Below are 18667 nucleotides of genomic sequence, written 5' to 3' on the forward strand. Positions count from 1 at the left end.
CTAATAAATGACCTGTTGGAGGGTGAAAAGTGTTGTTTTTTGTATGAATAGCTCCAGTTAAGTTTGTATGGCTGCATAAAACATAATCTACACAATATAAGATAATGTTATATTTAGGATTATTAATCCTTTATTATGGGCTGCACGGTGGCGCAGTGGTTAGCACTGTGGCCTCACAGCAAGAAGGTCACTGGTTCAATCCTTGGCTGGTTTGGTCAGTGGCCTTTCTGTGTGGAGTTTGCATGTTCTCCCCATGTATGCATGGGTTCTCTCCAGGTACTCCAGCTTCCTCCCACCATCCAAAGACATGCATGATAGGTTAATTGGTCACTCTAAATTGTCCCTAGGAGTGAGTGTGAGCATGAGTGTGGTTGTTTGTCTCTCCATGTGTGGCCCTGCAATGGACTGGCGAAATTGTGAAATTGATTATTTTTTCAAATAAAAATAATCCATAATTATTTGTCATTTTTATTGTTTTTGTTGATTTTCTTGGGCATTATAGCAGCAGAATGATGGTCTGGCTACTGTGTTGTTTTTTCCAAACTGAAATCAAGAAAAATGACTCGCAAAAAAAAGTTTGTCTACAAAAATCAGCAATATCAAAGAATTGTGAGAGTCACAATTTAAACTGAATCAGCATCCAAACAATCTGAATCAAATCTGGACAAAGGCATATCGTCACAGTCCTGCTGCTCACATGTGACTGAATCACAGTCGGTCTCCGTTTTTCTTTTTCTCAACTGATCTTTGTACATGTAACAAAAATGCACTCTGAACAAAGACTTAGCGTCCATGGAAAATTTTGTCTCCTCATGAATATGCTGTTGTATTGTAAGTGCTTTCCTTGACAAAACTTGCTATATGAGATGGGTTTCTGTGATCAACTAGAAGGAACGAGGTAACACATCAAAGCTGCTCGAGTTCGCACTCCGACTCCATCCATATCTGCAGCAGGTTGTTCTGTCTGAATGTCTGGCTGTAAGAAAGGGCTGTCTTCACTCCTTCCATCTCTGTACTCTTCACCATTCCTCTCACACCATGGACTTCCCTCTATCAAGGCTGCAGTCATTACATTTTTGTAGGCATCGCCATCTTCCTTTCAGTCTGCCAAAAGCATTTCCAACCACAACCCCTTGCTTCGCTCATTCTGAGGTTGAATGCCTCTCGTTGCACTGTGAGGACGCCGTTGTTTGGGAAGGGCTTCATGAGTCAGCTTGTCAGCAGATAGGCAGCGTTGATGATGTAGCAGCCAACATCCTCTCCTCCAATGCGGCTGTGAAAACACCTTCCTTCTCTCTGCCACTTCCCACTGTGCAGACAAACGTAAAACACTGGCATCGTGCAAGCTGCCAGGTTCCCCAGTGTACACGTTCCAAAATAAACCTTTTCCACCAACAACTGCCTGTAAAATTACAAAATACCACCCCTTCCTGTTGGAAAACGCTGTGCAGTTCTCTGGTGGTGCTAACATAGGAATGTGGGAGCCATGGACAGACCCAACACACTGTGGCAAGCCCAACGTCTGCTCTGAAAGCGCTGTGGAAGTTCCTTCAGCTTTTCTGCATTTGGCATCTTTACGACTTCAGGCAACAAGATTTCTTCCATTTCTTTTTCTCTTTTTACATACAGTCTAGGTCTCACTCATGTGGGAATGCGAAGTGACACGGTTCTCAGAGGGAGAATCTCAATGAAAAATCAGTGAACACAGTTCACCATTAAATCTTCAAATGCAGGTTAAAACTCTGTCATGCAAATAAGGAGCACTTCCACACTTACTACAGCTATATTTGTTGGAAAGTTGGAGAATTTAGCCCAGCTCTTTGCACCAAACATTATGGTATTAATTCTTTGTATTTTAACATAGATGATATTATGGGGTGGGAAGGGAGAAAAAAAAAATTAAAAGCCTGTAGCACTTCATGTAAGGACCTGCGTCCAACTGGACAGTCCACCAGCACCTTCCTACAATGTCCTCTACTGTTTGATTTTGTGCTTGTGTTGTTCTCACTCATATGTAAGTTGCTTTGGATGAAATGACTGTAGAACAGAATAGAAAGAAGCTATGTGCGAACACGATCCAGAAACACCACCATCTTATCTGGACCATTCATTTATTCATTTATCTGGACCATTTGTTTATTTCCCACCACATCCAGAAACAAACATGTGACTCCTGAAATGTTAAAAGCTCCTCTGTGTCTAACAGCTCATCTCTGACTCTTTCCATTTGCTTTCTTTGCTTGTACTTTATAGATATTTATCTGAGCTGTTAGTTGGAAACAGGTTCTTGTTAACTGGAATTAAATAAAAACTTTTAGCTTAAATACTGGGGTGATAAACCTGTCTTTGTAAAGGTACCCGCTGAATTTACATGCTGTGAGTCATTTTAGTGATCCTCTAAATAAAATGACTTGACTTATAGTTTGGCTTTTGGTAGGTTTTCTGATGATATGATGATGATTCTGTGTCAGAGACACAGTGAAACATATTAATGAAAGCCTAAAAATATGGATATATCTGTATAGATATTAGACATCATTACCTGTGTTGCAATAAGGAAGCCATGTCTTTTTTTATTTTCAATCATTGTCAAATAAATGACTTTGATGCTAATCTCAGTAACATGTACTCCAGTGGAGCCGTGTGTTCTTTTTGATGGCCATCCTCAGCGCTGAGGGACTCGTTTTCATTTCATTCGTCTGTTATCGGTGTTTTCTATGTGTCTCTGCGGTGGAATATTCCACTGCAGCCTCCGCCTGCTTGAATCAGGCTAGTTTAAGTGCTTGGCTGCAGAAACAAAGCAAAGCAGCAGCAGCCAGTGTGACTCACACCAGGCAACAGCAGCAAAATGTGAAACACTCATCTTAAAATGTTTCATTATAATTGGAAGACTGCAGCTTCCTGAGATACAAACTGTCATCTAGGTTACAAAGACAAGTATACGACTCACTATGTGGACATGCTTTAATGTTATAATTGTTGTAAGTTTGCGTAGATTGTTATTATAAAAAACAGGGAGAAATACCTGCATATGACCAATCAAAGTAAGAGTTAAAAGAAGTCCACATCTGTTTTCATCACATTTACTCCAGCAAAGTCCTGTTTATGATTCCTCACACACCTGTCCTCTTATTCCTCCTTGCAGCTGTTTCTATTGTCATAACTGGAATAAAAAGCTTTCCACTCGGTCCATGTTATTATCCATCACTGACATCCTGTCTCTGTTTCTCAGACCTGATCCAGGCCACCCAGGAAACCAATGTCAACGTCCCCCAGATGGCTGACACGCTGATGGAAAGGGCTGGCAATGCCAGCTGGGTTGTGGTTTTCAAGGCCCTGATCACTACACACCACCTCATGGTGCATGGCAATGAGGTAAGGCTACTGGAAATGCATGTAATTATACTGGTGTAGTTGTTTTAGCCTTGTTCTTTTGACCATTATGAGTCTGAATGACTGGAAATCACTGATCAGAATACTAATACTGCTGTAAGAATGGGTAAAGTTATGTACTGCCATAAATAAATAAAACCCGACATCACATTTGAGAAATTAGTCTTAAAATGGGATCCATAATATTTGATTCATATGTTTATGAGTGATGTAATATATAATAAATTATCTTATTTGTTTGCTTTAAAAAAAACCAAAAACATTTCTACTGAACCAGAATTAGAAAATAATGTCATGATTTTCATAAAATTTTTTATTTACTATTACTTTAGTCAATTTCAACTTATTTTACAGGCAGCTGTTTTTTTCCTTCTTTATTGAAAGGATATGAATAAATATGAGCACAACTGTACATTTATGTTCTAATACGGAGGATTGATGAGCGGACGAAAAGTCCTTCCCACATTTAAACAACACTGAAAGCCCACATGGCCCATTTTTTGATGCATTTAAACACAGCAAGAATAATTGGATGTGTGAGAAGCTGAGGAGCCTGAAGAATCTATGAACCCAGATGGAAACTGATCCGCATGCAATTATAACCTGATCTGTCAGATCATGTGCAGCCACACATTTAACGGTTTGTGTGCACGAGGTGTGAAAATGTGATGACAAAGGTGAAAAATCTGAATCTAAAAGAAATATTGCTGGTTTATTTCTGATATGTGAATGTATGAATTCTCTTTAAGATGTGTTCAGATTTTGGTGTCTTCATGTTTTTTTGTATTTTTTTTGCGGGTCGCAGAAATTTCTTACAGAAAATACAGATCCAGCAAGATGAGGAATCAGCAGAGATGATAACTAGGTGATGGGGGGATGACCATGATTTTAAGCGGTTACCTCTTTCTACTGATTACATGGGATTGGAGGTTTTCTAATCCCAGTCTGCCCTGACAGAAACCGGAAGCGATTTAGCGAGAGAAAGCTAACAGCATTAACCGGTTTAGTCATCGCAGTAGGTGAGAAAGGGCAAATGTGTTTGTGTTACGGTGAATTATATTGGGCTATTAGACTCTTGCACATGTAATTATGAGATGACTTGTTTACTTCCATGTTTGGGCTATAAGCTGCCTGATAGGGATATAAATGCTTCAGGAGATAACAAACCAGCAACTTTAATCCCAGTGGAGTTATATTTATATGAACATGTTGCTCTGCTGAACTTCATGTGTCAAAGTTCATAATCACACACTTTCCTTAAATATGAAGGAAACAGTATTGGGATTGTGTTTTTATGCTCATGTGGTGAGATATCATTTTCTCATCCTGATAACTAAGATTATAAATGAGTTTCAAAATGAAAGCATATTTTTTTTGGTAAAATCAGTAATATTGACACATAAACACAGCTGGATATGACTTCAAAAGGTAAACACATCACTGACTGTTTTTAGAAATATTCATTTTTAATTTGATTGATTTGGCAGTTGATCAAATGATAAATGCACTTGTTGATAAGCAGATCATATTCCTTTTATTACTTTTATGAAGGTCCATTTTCTCTCTTCATTTCTTTTTCCATCTTTTCTTTTTTGGTGTAGATTGTAAATATGGTAATCTGTGGACACAGATCAGAATTACATGGGAAGAGATGGTTAATACAGTCGTAGGTGGATGGCTCAGGTGGAAGAGCAGGTTGTCCACAGGCTGGTTTGAATCCTGCTTCCCGGTCAATCTGTTCTTGTGTCCTTGAGCAAAAAACTTCACCCCATGTTTCCGTTAGTCTGCCCTAAACTAGCTGTGTACCTGGAGCTGCACAAGTAGTTTGCTATCATTCATGGTGGATTCAATGTGGGGAACTTTAGGTGCCTTGGAAAGCACTATCGAAATCTGATCCATTATTTTGCATGAATATTGATGAGCAGGTTTGTTACATGGATGATAATATATGAATGATACAATTGAACTTACCATGTTAACCTATCTGAACAGGTAACTAGAAATCAACAAACAGACAGCAGGTACATGAGGGTGTTAATGGTGCCTCCACTATATATATTTCTTTGTTCCCTAAAACTACAAATCCCAGAAAAACAGCCACAGTCTGCTTACTCATTAATAACCCAGATTTGTGTTATTTAGATTGCAATATAAAGATCAGATAAAGGTCACATATGATCGAAAAGTCAGAGTTGAATAACTTTTGCCTGCAGTGTGAACAGAGCCTTAGTAACGTGTGGCTACAACTTCTGTAATTACCCATGGCAACAGATTAAATGTAAACAAAGGTACTTCATTTCATCTTACTTTATTCCATTCTAGATTGCGCCATCTGTTGGCAGCAAATTGTAGTAGCTCTGACTTGCTATCTTGATTTTTTTAAAAGTACAAAGTCTTCTCACATAGATATTACCTCAAATTAGGTATTTTTTTCTGAGGATTTCATGCCGATTTGGAGGGTGTGCTGCAAGGAAGCTTTTTCTGCATATTTTTGGCTCTTTCAAGGCTTGTTATGATGAGTCTCCATGGCAACGAAAGACTTGTTTACAATCGGGATCAACTGATTAACCTCTCCCAAATCAGGATTATCAGTGAAACAACACATCAAATCCCGATGGAGTTGATAAGAAAGAGAAGACGAGGTTGCAGAGCGGGAGTGAGACAGAGGACAAAGCAATGGAGATTTAAACCATTTCTCCCGACCGTCTTAATGGGTAATGTGAGATCGCTAGCTAACAAAACGGAGGAGCTTGAGATGCTAACAAGGTTTCAGAAAGAATACAGACAGTGCAGTATTATGTGCTTCACCGAGACATGGCTGCATGAACACATCCCTGACTGTAATGTGTCTGTACCGGGCTTTAAAACGGTCCGTGCAGACCGCAGTAGACAACACAGCGGAAAGCTAAAGGGTGGTGGAATTGCAGTGCTGGTTAACCAGCATTGGTGTCATCCTGGACATGTTACTGTCAAGGAGAAGATATGCACAAGGGACATCGAGCTGTTAGCTGTGAGCTTCCGTCCATATTACTTACCCAGAGAGTTTACCTGTGTTATTCTGGTAGTGGTTTATATAATACCTGGTACCGCAACAGACACAGCCTGTGACGTCATCAGCTCCATCGTTGCTCGGCTACAAAAACAGCATCCAAACTCATTCATGGCGATCTCCGGAGACTTCAACAACGTCTCCCTCTCTGCAAATCTACCAACATTCCAACAGTTTGTCAGCTGCTCCACCAGAAAAAATAAGATGTTGGACTTATTTTATACAAATATGAATAATGGATACAGTTGCTCTGCCCTGCCTCCTTTGGGAAGATCTGACCATAATCTGGTTCTTCTCACCTCCACCTACAAGCCCATCGTTCAGCAGCAACCAGTCATCACAAAGACTATCAAAATCTGGTCACCTGAAGCTGAAGATGCTCTTAGAGGAGGCTTTGAGGCTACAGACTGGAACGTCCTTTGTGAACCTCATGGAGACGATATCAACGCCATGACTGAGTGTGTGACAGATTACATAAACTTCTGTGTGGACAGCATCGTCCCAACAAGAACAGTGAGGTGCTTCCCCAATAACAAACCCTGGATCACCAGTGACCTGAAAAAGCTGCTGAACATCAAAAAGAGAGCTTTCAGGGATGGAGACAGGGAGTTATTGAAGGCAACACAAAGACAACTTAAAACGCAAACTAAGAAGTGCAAGGAGGACTACAGGAAAAATTAGAAAGTCAGCTCCAGCAGAATAACGTGAGGGATGTGTGGTCTGGAATGAAGAAGATCACAGGCTTCAAGTTAATGGGGGACCAGCCTGATGGAGGTCTGGACAGAGCTAATGATTCATTCATTCATTTTCTAAACCGCTTTATCCAATTCAGGGTCACGGGGAAGCTGGAGCCTATCCCAGCTGGCTTTGGGCAAAAGCAGGGTACACCCTGGACAGCTTGCCAGTCCATTGCAGGGCCACACAGAGACAAACAACCACTCACACTTGCACTCACCCCTAAGGGCAATTTAGAGTACCCAATTAACCTATCATGCATGTCTTTGGATGGTGGGAGGAAGCCGGAGTACCCAGAGAGAACCCACGCATACACGGGGAGAACATGCAAACTCCACACAGAAAGTCCACTGACCAAACCTTGCCCCAGCCAAGGATCAAACCAGTGACCTTCTTGCTGTGAGGCCACAGTGCCAACCACCATGCCACCGTGTAGCCCACACAGCTGATGAGTTGAACATATTCTTCAACAGGTTCAGTTCACCCCCTACTTCCAGCCCAACAGACCACACACCCTCCATAAGCCCACTGCTTTCCTGTCACGCCTCCAATCTGTCACCCTGCAGCTCAGTTATGGACCAGAACACAGCTTCATCTTCCTCCACATCAGGGCATCCTGAGACCTCCACCTTGTTTGTCTCCTGCAATCAGGTTATGAAGCAACTTGAGAAACTGAACCAGAACAAGGCTGCAGGTCCAGATGGGTCAGTCCCAGAGTTCTGAAGACCTGCTCACTAACTATGTCCGATTCCCCATCACCTTGTCAACACCAGTCTGAGACAAAATAGAGTCCCAGTGCTGTGGAAAACCTCCTGCCTTGTTCCAGTGCCTAAAAAAACACAACCAGCTGAACCAAGTGACTACAGACCAGTTGCCCTGACATCTCACATCATGAAAGTCCTGGAGAGACTCTTACTGGCTCACCTCAACAAGCAAGTAAACACCTTTCAGGACCCATTACAGTTTGCATATCGTAATGGACTTGGGGTTGAAGATGCCATCATATACCTGCTCCAGAGAGCACAGTCTCATCTGGACCATTCAGGCAGCACTCTGAGGGTCATGTTCTTTGATTTCTCAAGTGCTTTTAATACCATTCAGCCTACTTTGTTATGTGAGAAGCTCCATAAATTCCAGGTGGATACCTCCACAACCACCTGGATCTATGACTACCTCACAAACAGACCACAGTTTGTGAGACTGAAAGGTTGTGTGTCTGAGATTGAGGTCAGCAGCACTGGTGCACCACAAGGAACTGTACTCTCGCCATTCCTATTCACAGTGTACACCTCAGACTTCCAGTACAACTCTGAGTCCTGTCATCTGCAGAAATACTCTGATGACTCTGCCGTTGTGAGGTGTATCAGTGATGGACAAGAAGCAGAGTACAGAGAACTGATCAGTCAGTTTATTAAATGGTGCGGTGACAATCATCTTATATTAAATACCAGCAAAACAAAAGAGATGATTGTTGACTTCAGGAGGAACAAGAATAAACAAAGCACTGTTTCCATCCTGGGAGAGGAGGTGGAGGTGGTGGAGGAATACAAGTATCTTGTCTGTTGTGGAGAGTGCAGTCAGCGTTGCAGCCATCTGCTGCGGTAGTAGCATCAGAACCAGAGACTTGAAGAGAATCAACAAACTGATCAAGAAAGCTGGTTCTGTGCTTGGAGTAACTCTGGAGCTGCTGGAGCTGATTGTCCAAAGAAGAATGCTGCACAAGCTGATGAAGATGATGGAGGATTCTTCACACCCTCTCCACAGCACAGTGAAGAAATAAAGTGTGTTCAATAAGAGGCTTCTTCAGGTCCGATGTAAGACTGAAAGATACAGAAATTCATTCCTGCCAGCAGCCATCAGCCTCTGGAACAAGACCTCCTCAAATTAATTAATAATTATATTAATTATTATATACTACAATATTGAATTTCCCTTTGGGGAATAATAAAGTATTTTTCATTTCATTCATTTCATTTAGACATTTGTTTGATACAATATCAAGTGGTTTGAACTTAATTTTTTATGTCTTTGCCTTATTGTTATTTTCAAGATTTAAGGACTGTAAGTGGTAATATGTTAGTCCCTCATCTGCAGTGAGCCCCGGTTACAGAGCGATGAACCAGGCAGAGGTTATGCTTCCACTGTGTTTAATGACAGCTCGACTAATTACAACTTGGAGAGCAGGCAACCAGGCTATCATACCTCGGTACAGGTATGATAGCCTACACAGGTAGGTAGTGTAGCTACCTGGAGGTATATATTTGTATATAGGTATGGCTCTGAAATGATAAAAGGATGAATAAATCTGTATTATAATTAGCATTGTTGACAAGAACATAAATACCATCAACAGATTAGCTCTTCTAGCCTCACTTAGCTTAGCAGCTTTAGCATAAGCCCAAACATCTAAACTTTGACACACATGTCTAAACAATAGTAAATAACACACTGCGACTAGGATAATGACTAAAAACAGAACTAGTAAAGGCATTCAACTTAACATGACAGCTATGCAACTTACTGTAGCTCAAGCACGCATACAAGGTATCTGCGTTGCCTGCTCCACATGGAATGACAATCACACTTACAAGATGGCTGAATAAGGACCTCTAAGGACCCGTTACAGATTTAGCTGTCCTTCGTAATGCCTGACTCAAACTGTACAACACTGCCCTCTAGAGGGAATTCTGGGGAAATTCAGAACAGTTATAAATAAATTATTGAAATTTTTCTGTTACTTGGCATGAACAACACATGAAAATTAGCTGCTATGCTAACTCTGTGGAGCATTTGTAGATGGTTATAACTGTGTATTTATCTCTTAAATAATACCATTTATAATACATTTTAAATATATATATATATATTAAATATATTTTAATAATCATAAAATATATCAGTAATATATACTTTACATAATATAAAATATCTATTTAATTAATATTTTTAAGACTTATGTTTTTTTAAAAAGTTAAATAAATCTAAAAATAATTGCCTCTAGTTGCTATGGCAACATGGTAGAACACTGAAGTTGTCTGGTTGCTTGGTAACATGGAACATTAAAATATGCTTTATTACATCATCGATGATGTCATCTTCTATGTCACAATTGCTTTGATATGCCATACATCTGATGAAAGGATTCATTTTGCAAACGACCTTTGCTAAAGACAGAAGTGTCAGAGATCACTTTCGTGTATTCAGACAAAACTGAGATAGTACTTTACAATTTGTTTTTACAATTTTATTTACTTTGTGATTAAAACAACATGCCTTTTTGCATTGTAGGATGCCTTGTGGAAGCCGTTATTCCAAAGACTGTAAGAAAACTATTCAGCTCCTGTTTCCGAGGACAAGAAGAGAACATTTATGAAAGTAATGTTTACCCTGAAGGATGGAGAGACATATTGCAACAACAGGATTTATCTAGTTACTGGAATAATACGCCAGTAACAGATGTTGTGACTGGTGTAACAGGCAATATTGTAGAACAGGAGAGACACAATATTGGACATGAAGAAACTGTAGTAATTGCAGTAGATGTTTCTGTCCAAGATTCTCCTGATAATATTGAAAAACAGGAGAGACACAAGAATGGATATGAAGAAACTGTAGCATTTTCAGAAGACGCTTCTTTCCAAGATTCTCCTGATAACACAAATGAAACCTCTGCCAAACAAGACAGCCTTTTGGAAATGACCAACCTGACAGCTTTTACCCGTGAAGAGAAGAGGCAAGATGTTGGTCATTACTTAACCTTTGAAACACCTGCTGATCCTTCTCACATCAGTGATATTAATGGGAGTCCAGGGACGCCACCCAGTCAAGACTTTTTTTGGGAAGATGAGTCAATTGATGGAAATGAACACTTAGAAGAGGATCCACCAGCATTTTCCATTGAAGACTTTATGTCATTAATCTGCAAGTTTCCTGATACATTTAACAACAGCTTGATGAACTCCTTTCTGCAATCTGTTCTGCGCGCAACAAGTTTGAATAATAGCACAATTGAAGACTTTTGGAAAGCTTCATCAGCGACACCTGCATTAAGAAGGCTCTTTGTAACAGCTTTATATAGACCGGGGAAATGTTTCTCTCCAGATGCAATCTTCTCAGCTTTGAGAGAAATAAGGGCATACATACCGTTAACGTGCCTGGAAAAGCAGAACAACATGGCTGACTTATTGAAATATGCCATGCTTTGGGTGAATAGATGTGAGCTTCTCTCAACTTCACTGGATGTTGTGTTTTCTGCAACATGTGACAACTGTCACGTCACAAAAAGCAAAACTAAGGAGCTGGGTCACTTCTGTACACTTGCACCACCAAATGATCACGATGAGTTACAAAATCTTATCATGCAATTTGGGAATAATGTCCACCGTGAGGAAGGTTGCGAGATGTGCCATTTACAGTTGAGGAAAAGGTTTTATTTTAATTGTCCTGATGTGATAGTACTTTATTTACCTCCTCCAGCTGATGAGACAAAAGCAAGACCGTTTGTGACTCCAAATCAAGAACTCTACCTTCCTGGAAAAAATGGACCACAGAAATACAAAATCAGCTCGCTCATCAGCCTCAATACCTCAGAATCACATCGTCAGCACTTTTGTACGTATATGTCTGCATCCAATGCATATATCAAAGTCGAGGATCTGACAGGATCTCAGGTCACAACTGATGCTGAATGTACAAAACTTTACAAAAACGTCTTCCTTTACGTTTATGAAAAGGATGCAAACACCATGAATGATGAACCCGTGGAAGAAGAAATAGACATGAATGGACAGGAAGATTTCCTTGTAGAAGAAGCAGATGCTTTTGAACAAGATTATTCCAGTTATCTGAATAATACACCAGTAATGGATGGTGTGACTGGTGTAACAGGTAATATTGAAAAACAGGAGAGACACAAGAATGGATATGAAGAAACTGTAGCATTTTCAGAAGACGCTTCTTTCCAAGATTCTCCTGAGAACACAAATGAAACCTCTGCCAAACAAGACAGCCTTTTGGAAATGACCAACCTGACAGCTTTTACCAGTGAAGAGAAGAGGCAAGATGTCGGTCATTACTTAACCTTTAAAACACCTGCTGATCCTTCTCACATCAGTGATATTAATGGGAGTCCAGGGACGCCACCCAGTCAAGACTTTTCTTGGGAAGACAAGTCCATTGATGAAGTTCCTAATACATTTAACAACAGCTTGATGAACTCCTTTCTGCAGGGTGTTCTGCGTGCTACAAATATAATGAAAAGCACATTTGAAAACATTTGGAAAGCTTTCTCACCAACACCTGCACTGAAAGGGATCTTTGTAAAACTCAGATCACTCATTAGTCACGATACATTAAAATCACATCTTCAGCACTTTTGGAAATATCTGCATGCGTTGGGAAGGTATTTTAAAGTTGATGTGGCTTGGGTGCTTACAGTACCTGAACTAAGAAAAATGTTTGAAAATATGATCATTTACATAAATGAAAAGGTCACAAACACCATGACAGATGGAGCGAAACATGACTGAACATTAGGATGTCATTCTAGAAAACAACACGTATTTATTGTTGTACAACAACGATAAATAAACTAAAGTTTCAAAAGCACCTTCAGCAAAGGAGCTCAAAGTCAACACAACAAAAACAACAACACAACAACAAACAAAACACCAATTCCAGTTACATGAAAATGTAGACGGGACGGAAAGAAAATGAAAATGAAAAAAATTTACAAGAAAACATTTAGACCAAAAAGACACATTACTCTACACACACACACACACACACACACACACACACACACACACACACACACACACACACACACACACACACTTACACAGATACACACACACACACACACCCTTATAGTCTATTGTTGCCCAGTAGACAACACATTAAAAAAGTTAAAAATTCAATCCCCCAAATGTATGTGAAAATGGAGACTGTATGAAAAAACATACCTCCAAACATAAAGGATTGGGGATCTGACAGTGTCTCAGGTACTTTTAGTACCTTAACTGAGACACAATTTTGAAGATGTGATCACTTACAAAAAGGTCACAAACATCTAGACAGATAATGAAGCAAGACATGAATGAACATTAGGATATCATTCTAGAAAACAACACATATTTATTGTTGTACAACAACGATAAATAAACTAAAGTTTCAAAAGCACCTTCAGCAAAGGAGCTCAAAGTCAACACAACAAAAACGACAACACAACAACAAACAAAACATCAGTTTACAGCAAATTGAAAATGTAGACTAGACGAAAAGTAAACGGAAATGAAAAAAAATTCACAAAACATGTAGACCTAACAGACACAACACACACACACACACACACACACACAAACGCCCACACACACAGTCTATTGTTGCCCAATTGAATACATATCACAAAAATTTCAAATGGATATTCAAAAAATATCTAAAAAAACACAAGACAACAGAAAGAAAAACAAAAATACAATCACCCACATGTATGTGAAAATGGAGACTGTAGGAAAATGAAATGGAAAGAAATATGATCATTTACATAAATGAAAAGGTCACAAACACCATGACAGATGGAGCGAAACATGACTGAACATTAGGATATCATTCTAGAAAACAACATGTATTTATTGTTGTACAACAACGATAAATAAACTAAAGTTTCAAAAGCACCTTCAGCAAAGGAGCTCAAAGTCAACACAACAAAAACAACAACACAACAACAAACAAAACACCAATTCCAGTTACATGAAAATGTAGACGGGACGGAAAGAAAATGAAAATGAAAAAAATTTACAAGAAAACATTTAGACCAAAAAGACACATTACTCTACACACACACACACACACACACACACACACACACACTTACACAGATACACACACACACACCCTTATAGTCTATTGTTGCCCAGTAGACAACACATTAAAAAAGTTAAAAATTCAATCCCCCAAATGTATGTGAAAATGGAGACTATGAAAAAACATACCTCCAAACATAAAGGATTGGGGATCTGACAGTGTCTCAGGTACTTTTAGTACCTTAACTGAGACACAATTTTGAAGATGTGATCACTTACAAAAAGGTCACAAACATCTAGACAGATAATGAAGCAAGACATGAATGAACATTAGGATGTCATTCTAGAAAACAACACGTATTTATTGTTGTACAACAATGATAAATAAACTAAAGTTTCAAAAGCACCTTCAGGAAAGGAGCTCAAAGTCAACACCACAAAAACAACAACACAACCACGAATAAAACACCAATTCCAGTTACATGAAAATGTAGACGGGACGGAAAGAAAATGAAAATGAAAAAAAATTTACAAGAAAACATGTAGACCAAAAAGACACATTACTCTACACATACACACACTTACACAGATACACACACCCTTATAGTCTGTTGTTGCCCAGTAGACAACACATTAAAAAAGTTAAAAATTCAATCCCCCAAATGTATGTGAAAATGGAGACTGTATGAAAAAACATACCTCCAAACATAAAGGATTGGGGATCTGACAGTGTCTCAGGTACTTTTAGTACCTTAACTAAGACACAATTTTGAAGATGTGATCACTTACAAAAAGGTCACAAACATCTAGACAGATAATGAAGCAAGACATGAATGAACATTAGGATATCATTCTAGAAAACAACACATATTTATTGTTGTACAACAACGATAAGTAAACAAAAGTTTAAAAAGCACCTTCAGCAAAGGAGCTCAAAGTCAACACAACAAAAACGACAACACAACAACAAACAAAACATCAGTTTACAGCAAATTGAAAATGTAGACTAGACGAAAAGTAAACGGAAATGAAAAAAAATTCACAAAACATGTAGACCTAACAGACACAACACACACACACACACACAAACGCCCACACACACAGTCTATTGTTGCCCAATTGAATACATATCACAAAAATTTCAAATGGATATTCAAAAAATATCTAAAAAAACACAAGACAACAGAAAGAAAAACAAAAATACAATCACCCACATGTATGTGAAAATGGAGACTGTAGGAAAATGAAATGGAAAGTTGTTAAACAAGTTGACTGAAAACAAAAACACATACACCTTTTTTGTAATTGGGGCGGGGGTAGCTTTTTCCATGCTTGCAATACATGAACAAATTTGTGAAAGCACTACAGGGCAGAGATGAGGCAAACAATAAAGAATCAACAAGACATTTCAACAACTTCAAAAGAGCCAAAGTTGATCAGGAAGCACATCTTTGTGTATGACCAGTGTACCCATGATGACCAGTGTCATCATGGGTAATGAGAAGACACCACAGTGACTCATGTTTCAACATATTTGTAGCCAAATTTAAACTCCCCTGCAGGAACTTCTCATCCTAAACATAAAGCCTGTTTATTATTGACTGTAAATCCAAACAGTAAGACTGCAAGGATTTGTCGACAAGTCAATGATGAAAATTCATTGACGCAAAATTTCATTGTCAACATGTTGCGGTTTAAACGCCCATAATGGCTTTGCGAATAAAACACTGCGCCAGGCAACTTAATGTAATTTACCAACCACGGCTTGTCAAACAGAATAAGACCTCTACATAGACATCAAAGCATCCATACATCTGAAATTTAGCTTAAAAACGGGACAGAGAATGAAGCTTACATGTGTTCATTAACACTTGTCTTAAAACCAATCAAGTCTGTCAACATATATGAGGTTTAATATGTGCTGGAAATTGTATGTGGTATAGTATAGTATAGTAATTTGATATATGTTTTATATGTCTTGTCTGTAAATGTCTGAGGACTACGGATGGAAAGTAACTTCTAGCTAAATCTGGCATATTTACACGCTGTATTTAATTTGCAAAAAGTGTTCATTAATGTGCACTGTCCTCATGAAATTAAATGAATAAATAAAATAAAAACAGAGCAAAAATGTAAAATATCTACATGAATGTTTGTCTTCATGCAGAAATTCCTGCAGTTCCTGGCATCTAGAAACACTTTGTTCAACCTCAGCAACTTTCTGGACAAAACTGGCTCCCATGGTGAGTGGTGTAACATTTGATCCATCTTCTATATGCAACCTATGATCTAAACTAATAGTAGTTTTTGTACAAGACTATGTTAGTCTGTCCAGTTTAGGGAAAAAAACAATCCCAGCTCTATATTGTCTACATCTATATCACAACTACATTTAATGTCCTAAAGTGGGACTTGCCAAAGACAGCAACTGGAAATTCTCTGAACCTTTTTTTTTTTCCCCCTAACTATTAAATTTAAACTGTTGAAAAACTAAGACACAGATTGGTGGATTAAAAACAAGAATGTTAAAATAAATCTGACCATCCCTTCTCCAGCTGTCTTAACCCTTGCTCCCCCTCAATTAAACCCATTTCCATGGGAATTGCCACATATCTCATGGTGTTAAACACTGGGTTCACAGCCTTCTGTCATAGATATTTTTTCTTCATGGGTGACTGCAACATTTAAAAGCTAAAAGTACATTTGTAACAAATTGCCAATTTGATACCGTTTGTTAATCAGTGCACATGTGACACCATGAAATTGATTATACAATGAAAAAGTTAATTAGTTATCAAAGTAATCTTTTTTAGTAATGTGATGAAGTTGTCTTTTTCTCTGTCTTTTCTTTGAATTACAAAGAAAAAATGGAATTTTGCAATATCTGTGAAGTGTCACTGTTTAGCCTTTGGCAAAGGAGGCTAGCACTAAGGATAAGCTAAGCTAAGCTAAGCTAAGCTAACTGACAACGAGTGAGATTTTAACAGACAACACAGTTAAATAAAGACTAGAACCCTTCTAATTCTTATTAAATATGAAAGAACAAGTTCTTACAATAGTTTACAAGGAGAGGCATGAAAAACAACAAATGGCTGTAAAAGAAAAAATGTAATTGAAAAGTTAGCATAGCATAGCTGTATTTTTCTCTTTTCATTCCTTTCAAAACCTTTTCTATTTTTTTTATCTCTGCATATTTTGATACCTTTAATTGGAATGTCATTTTTACTCTTAAATCACATATTACCTTCTTTACAATATTTATGCTAATCTAAGCTAATATCTATTAGCTTAGATTTATATCTATGACACTGTTTGAGCCATCTGAGAAAGTACTGAAGTTTGTAAAACAAAACCACAATGTTTAGACATCTTGAATTTTGTTTTTAAAATCTTATTAAATCTGGGTCAAGGTGATGCTGGAACTATGCACAAGTATATTATGTGTGTGTGTGTGTTTGTCCTCCTCAGGCTATGACATGTCCACATTTATCAGACGCTACAGCCGCTATCTCAACGAGAAAGCTTTTGCTTACAGACAAATGTCTTTCGACTTTGTCCGAGCCAAGAAAGGGTAAAGTTTCTCATTTCTGATTAGATCTTTCTGCATGACTATTTCAACATCATTGTTGATTTCCCATGTTTTAACAAGTCTGATTCGTTTAATTGGGAACTTCTCTTGCTGACTTGACTCCAAATGTGTCAGAATAACTTACTTCCTACAGGGTTCATGTTAATATGTAAGATGGGCAGACGTTAAGCCAAGTGCACATTATACAGAGAAAGAAGATGAATATACAGTCATTGCTCATGCTCACAGAGTCCACAGCACACTTAGCTGTCAGATACAAGGCAACTCTGTATTTACATATAGAACATAAAACAAAGATAAAACAGAGATGACACACAGTGATGGATAGTATGTACTTTGTTTCTCTCAACTGTGTTTTCTCACATCTTGTATTTCTCGCTGCATCTCAGAGCTGAGGGAGCGATGAGGACCATGCCAGTAGAGAAGCTGTTGAAAGGAATGAACACCCTGCAGGGCCAGATTGACGCACTGCTGGATTTTGATGTGAGTGACATTAATGTGCAACATTTTCACATTGAGAGGCTGTTGAATTTGTTGAAAGATGAACCAAGGGAAAAACGTGATTTAAAAAAAAAAAAAAATTCCGCATCATGGTCTGTGAAGCCATGTGATGTCATTACAGCTATACACTAGCTATACATCTATACAGCTATGCATAGTACTATAAATATAAACCGTGAAGTTGTAGTTAATGTGTGGTATACTTTCTCTGGGTATTTTATTAGCTGCACCATGCTAATCCCGGCATGGATCTCTTTTTCCCTTCAAAACTGCTTTAATTCTTGGTCTTATGGATTCAACAAGGTGTTGGAAACATTCCTGGGATTTTGCTCCATATTGACATGATAGCATCACACGGTTACTGCAGATTTGTTGCCTGCACATAAATGATAAGAGTCTCCCATTTCACCACATTCCAAAGCTGCTCTGTCGGATTCAGATATGATGACTGTGGAGGCCGTTGGAGCACAGTGAACTTACTGTCATGTTCAAGAGTGGATGATCCTGCTGGAATTATCCATAAGAAGATGCTACACTGTACTTATAAAGGGATGGACATGGTCAGATATAACACTAGGCTGTGACATTTGAGTGCTC

At 38.6% G+C, this 18667-nt stretch overlaps 1 protein-coding gene across 1 annotated transcript in view; it reads left to right on the plus strand.

Annotated features, from left to right (window-relative positions):
- Positions 1-18667, plus strand: part of snap91a (synaptosome associated protein 91a) — a gene marked incomplete at both ends in the record, with an annotated part of 59617 nt that overhangs the window by 34778 nt on the left and 6172 nt on the right. Inside the window, 4 exons of the mRNA XM_079241345.1 lie at positions 3233-3375; positions 16148-16223; positions 17449-17551; positions 17959-18052. Coding sequence (XP_079097471.1) covers positions 3233-3375; positions 16148-16223; positions 17449-17551; positions 17959-18052 — 416 coding nt within the window. The remainder of the gene's footprint in view (positions 1-3232; positions 3376-16147; positions 16224-17448; positions 17552-17958; positions 18053-18667) is intronic.

Source organism: Telmatherina bonti (genome assembly GCF_933228915.1).
Source record: "Telmatherina bonti genome assembly, chromosome: 5".
Classification (NCBI taxonomy): domain Eukaryota; kingdom Metazoa; phylum Chordata; class Actinopteri; order Atheriniformes; family Telmatherinidae; genus Telmatherina; species Telmatherina bonti.